The sequence below is a fragment of the Hippopotamus amphibius genome, chromosome 14, assembly GCF_030028045.1.
Source record: "Hippopotamus amphibius kiboko isolate mHipAmp2 chromosome 14, mHipAmp2.hap2, whole genome shotgun sequence".
Taxonomy (NCBI): domain Eukaryota; kingdom Metazoa; phylum Chordata; class Mammalia; order Artiodactyla; family Hippopotamidae; genus Hippopotamus; species Hippopotamus amphibius.
Genome location: NC_080199.1, coordinates 76,138,723 through 76,144,083, shown reverse-complemented (window position 1 = coordinate 76,144,083; position 5,361 = coordinate 76,138,723). Strand labels below are relative to the sequence as shown.

The window sequence follows — 5,361 nt, the reverse complement described above, 5'->3', positions numbered from 1 at the left end:
GGTAAAGTACCTAGCTTGGGGCCTGGCACACAGCATGTGGTGAAAAACAGTCCTCATTATGATTATAACTACCATTAGAGATATGCAAATGGCCACCACCATCTCTACAAACACACCATTTATTGCTTTCAAACCTCATTACGGATATTTCCCAGCCCGCGTTGAAACCAGCTTACCTTAGGCATTTCTCCCGTGGAGATGCTATTAACTTTCAAGGGATTAAAAACAGACTCATCAGTCAACCTACCAACTCCATCCCATGCTGGAGAATTTTTTACAGGTTGAGATTGGTCACCCAGTGATGTGGACTGAAAATCCTTTCCCGTTTCTGAAATGTTTCAGCCCCTCTCCTCTATCGTAAGTAACCTGAAGACTCAAGGGTAGGACTGCTGCACACTTGTGCTGCGCCAGGAGGGCCTCTGGAGGAATGGCATTAGCCTGCAGGCTGCCAAAATGGACCTCGGACCACCACGGGCATAACGTTTGGGAAAGACCAATGGGGTTAATTTATTACAAATGATTTCCCCAAGGACCCTGAAGTACTGGTCTTCCACCATCTGAATGGGCTCGGTTGATGGGCTGTCCTGAAATTCTCCCAGGGGTTGTAGAGACACAGCTATAAGTACATTGCAAGTGCAGGGAAGGTTACCTGTATCCAAAACAACTGTCTGCGCAAACAGAAATGATGATTAAACACAGTGATTTTACAATATGTTTGAAATTAATTCTTCTGTGTCGTTTCCTGACACATCTTTGCTCTCTGAAAACAGGCAATATAGTTTTTATTGACTCTAAGTTGTTTTTTGGTGAAAAGTAAGAAAAGGAGTTCAGATGTAACCTTCCATGACAAGCCACAGGGTCATTCTCTTGTAAACTTACATAAGACAGCTGATATACATCACAATCAGACATGTAAGTTATTTACTCAGAACCTTAATCTGTAAAAATAGGAGACCACCTGTTTCAAATGTATTGACACCACAGACAGTATAAACCAGAAATACTTGGTCTACAATATTTAATTCTATTTGGTTCAACCAAGAAAAACTATTAACACACTCTTAAATGTAGAGAGATGGGAAAAGTGATGCTTTTCATATTTTGTGATGGCTTTACATTGATGTATTTTTTCAGAATATACCAAAATCAAGTTAATCTACTGTGAATAATGTTATTAATCTTTTTCATTTGTTTCCTGAACATAGGCTGTAGCTTAAAAAACTACTGTGGTGTACCTAATCAACCCTACTTCGTATGTAAATCACAACAAATTTCATACTTTATTTTGGAAGGACATATTGAAAAACTATATTGAAAAGTGACTCCTTTGATCCTGGATTTACACAGCAACATGTGAAACTTGTGGTCCAGCTGACGCAGGCAGCCATGCAGAAAGAGTACAACTGTCCTAGAAATACCAAAATAATGCTTGTGAACAGTAATTGCTAAAAAGTAAAGAAAGAATGAAAAAGAATGAGTTCATGGTTTCAGTGTTGGTAACTTATCACTGAGTTCCTGTGGATAAAATCAGGTCCCTTCTGAACATAAACCGTGTGAACTATTTCCACTGGCTTCAGAGTGGTTGTATTCTGTTAGATACATGCAGCACTGAAAATCTACCTTGACGTGAAAAAAAAAAAAAGTTCTGGAAAAAGTAATTTCTCCATTTTCCTCAATAACTCAGTTTTATTTTAAAGTCCAGGTAAAAACTCTGAGACCAGTTTACTTTTTATAATTTCATGGCCATGTCACACCCCTTCTTTCCCCCCTACACTACCAAGCCTCCAAATAACATAAAATGAAAACCCTGCCCCCAAATAAAATACTTAAAAAAAAAAAAAAACCAAACAACCCACCCCACACAAAACAACATAATATCGAGCAAAGAACTCAATTGTTTTTAAAAGGGTGAAAACACTGGTAACATTATTTTCACTTCGATCACTTAACTCATCCAAACGAATGCTTCAAAGTGCTCCTGTGGCTCGGGAGAGAATCCGACAGAAAGAACGTAAGGAGAGCATCTCAGCCGTTGGCCAGGCAGTGGCAGTGCTTGGTGAGTGCAGGCCCCTCCTAAGCGGTGCGCTGCTACACGTCGCTGGGAGACCGCGCTCTCTGGGAGAGGCTGGGCGGGATGCAGCCGCAGCACACGAGGCAGAGGGCTTTCTGGATCTCCTGGTTTCTAAAAGCGTATATGACGGGGTTGATGATGGAGTTGTAGGTGGCGGGCAGGAGGGTGGCGTAGGTGTAGATGGAGGGGTAGGTGTAATCGGCTATCAAGGAATAGAGGGTGAAAGGCATCCAGCAAGCGGCAAAGGTCCCCAGGATGATGGCCAGGGTGGAGACCCCCTTCCGGGTGGTCACGTAGTGCGAGGTGGCCAGGAAGTGGTGCTGCAGGGCTATCTGGTGGGCGTGCCTCATCACGATCTTACAGATCTGGATGTAGAGCTGAAGCATGAGCGCAAACATGAAGAGGAAGGAGATGGACAGGATGGCGGCGTTGTTCTTGGTGAGGGGTCTGACCACGCTGCAGGTGGACTCGTCCCGGAGGCAGTTCCAGCCCAGGGCGGGCAGCAGCCCCAGGCAGATGGACGTTCCCCACAGCATGATAAGCATGACATAGGTAAACGTGACCGTCCTCTCCGAGTGGTAGGTCAGAGCGTAATACAGGGAGAGGTAGCGGTCAACGGTGATGGCCAGCAAGCTGCAGACAGAGGCAGAGAAAGAGGCGACAATGAGCCCGATGGTGACCAGCTTGGTGGCTTCTGACTGCAGCAGGTAGGCAAAGACGAAATTGACGATGAGTCCAACGCCGGCCAGCAGGTCTGCGAGCGCCAGGCTTCCTATGAGCAGGAACATGGGCGCCCGCAGGCTGGGGTTATGGAAGATGATAAGGACCACGATGGCATTTTCACAGGAGATGAGGGTTCCCGAGGTACACAAGACAATGTCCCAGGGGTTGACGACCAGCTCGGGCTCCGGCTCCACGACAGGAACCTGGGAGGAGACGGCAGCCGAGACGTTCCCCGCAGCACCGGCATCTAAATAATCCCGAGGCAGCCCGCTTACATTGACCTTCAGGTCTTCATTCATTTTAACCCCTGTCCTCTTCAACGAAAAGACAGGCTGTTTAACGTGGAGATACAGCAGGGTGGCAATCCAGCATCATGCAACACCGCACAAACAGAAAGCCAGCCCTGCTCAGGTCCTCCCCCCCACACGCCACACGCGTCCTGAATTACAGACTGATCGGAAACAAAACAAAAGCCAAAGTCTCCGTGGCTTAAAACCCGCGACCACAGGACGCCGTTTGGCGCGTTGGGAGAGACTCAGGATGGGACTCGCACACGCGGGACCGCGGCGGCCGGGCTGCTGAAGTGCCGGGGACGCACGTGAGCACCGTCTCGCGTGCTGCAAACGGGCGGCCGCCTGGCACCGGGGCTGCCGCCGGGGGACCGCGCCGCGGCGACAGGTCGCCAGCCGGGGCCGTCCTCCTCCAAGGAATGTTCAAAACTCCCACCCGCCAGGCGCCCGGCGCGCGCGCACACTCCCACCCCGGCCAGAACAAAGAGGGGTCCGGCCTCCCCCGTGCGCGCGGGGCAGTGGCGGCGTGGCCATCGGGCGCGCGCGATGGAGGTGCGGACCCAGACAGACAGACAGACAGACGCCCATGCACCGCGGGGGCGCGGCGGTCGCCAGGGGACTCACGCGGCGCCGGGACAGGCGTCCCGCGGGGGCGGGGGCATCGCGGGGGTCACCTTGGCGCGCCCAGGCCGGGGGGCTCCTCCGCTGCTCCCGAAGCGCGCGGGCTACCCGTGTCGCCTGTCGGCGCCGGGCCCGCGGGGCTCGGGGAGGCGGCGGCGGCGGCGCGCGGGGCTCGGCGGGGGGGCGGGGGCGCGCTCGGCGCCAGGTGAGCGGCGGCGGCAGGTGAGCGGCGGGCTCGGCTCGCGCGCCCGGCTCTCCCCGCCCGGCCGCCCGGCCGCACGCTCCCCGCACGCGCGCGCCCCCGCCCCGCGCCCGCCCCCGCGCGCCGCCGCCGCCCGAGCCCCGGGAGGCCGGCGCGCGCCCCACGGGTCGGGGCTGCGCGGGGCGCGCGGGCGGGGAGAGCCCCCCAGCGCCCCGCGGGAGCGAGAGGACCCGGAGGCCGGGAACTGCACCGTCACCCTGGCCGCCGCGGCCCCTCATCCCACCCTGGCTGGCGGTCGGGGTGGCGCCGCGCGGGGGCCCGGTGACCTACTCCGTTCCCGAGGTCCCCCGGGGAGTCCCGGGCTCCAGCGGCCCGCCTCTCCACGCCTTTCCCTGAACTGCTACCTTCCTGGTCAGAAGACTTGGTTAGGTGGTCCTTCAGGATCAGCAGCGGGGGGGGGGGGGGGGGGGGGGGGGATGCGGGCGAGCGGGTTACGGAGGAGATCTCGGAAGCAGCAAAACGCAGTCAGCGGTCTCAGAATCGCCGTGGACCCCACTGCATCCTGACCCCTAAGGGGCTCGCTTCCTTAGGTGTGTCCTGGACCTGGTTCATTGATACTCTTCCCCGGGAACATGTGCTGAACTGGATCGAGGGTGCCGCTGTGTGACTGGTCACCATCATCATCGCATTGCACTCATGAAGTGTTCCTTGCGCCGTGTTTTCAAATGGAAATCATTTACTGAGTTCCTGCAGAAGCAGATGCAGGCCAAACGCCAATTCATTTAGCAGCTGCAGTGGCAGTGTTCATTTATTTTCTCATTTTAACGCATCAATAGTTTCTAAGATTAAGCACCTGATCGCTGTCCGCTTTTATGAGCCTGTCTCCTCCGGATACAGAAGCCAGAGCACCTAGAAGATCTTAAGTTTAAAGATACTCTCTCTGTTTAAAGATAGGAGACGCAAAAGGCGTGATATTCTGGTCTTTCCCCGTCAGCAGTGAAGGTTTTCCCAACCACCTTTCTCCACACTGAGGGAGGGGCTCCTAGACGAGTAAAGATGGTGTGCAGGGCACAGGGCCCTAGAACTAACTCCTTCCTACTGGGGCAGCATATCCTCCCGCCTGCCTGTCTTCCCTTGGAGCCCACAGTCAGTCCTCACTCCAGCCCTGCAGGCTCACCCACCCCTGACTCCCCCTCCTTCCCCCTCCTCCCCTTCTCCCATCAATCAGCTCCCGCCTCTGCAAGATCACCCCAGCTCTCTCTGCACACCAGGTCTCAGCTACACAGCAGCAGTTCTGGGGTGGGGCCTGGATTCTGCATTTGCAGCCTTTTCTCCCAGTGGTCCCAATGCTGCTGGTCCTTGGACCACACTTGGAGAAGCGAGGTTCTATGGAGTTTAAAGAAGCGCTTGTACCTCACAGAGAGGCATCGGACACTGTACCTGCTAAAGAGCCA

The 5,361-nt window shown here is 54.3% G+C and overlaps 1 protein-coding gene across 1 annotated transcript; it reads right to left on the bottom strand.

Annotated features, from left to right (window-relative positions):
• Window positions 1-702: 702 nt before the first annotated feature.
• GPR12 (G protein-coupled receptor 12) lies at window positions 703-3,978 on the bottom strand. The gene is made up of 2 exons (XM_057707697.1): window positions 3,759-3,978; window positions 703-3,108 (listed from the first exon to the last, which is right to left on the bottom strand). Exon 2 carries the CDS (start codon window positions 3,091-3,093, stop codon window positions 2,089-2,091), a length of 1,005 nt encoding a protein of 334 aa, XP_057563680.1. The 5' UTR covers window positions 3,094-3,108; window positions 3,759-3,978; the 3' UTR covers window positions 703-2,088.
• Between the last annotated feature and the right edge of the window lie 1,383 nt (window positions 3,979-5,361).

Coding starts and splice junctions, on each gene's coding strand:
- GPR12 (XM_057707697.1), bottom strand. CDS start 3,093: ATGAATGAAGACCTGAAGGTCAATGTAAGCGGGCTGCCTCGGGATTAT.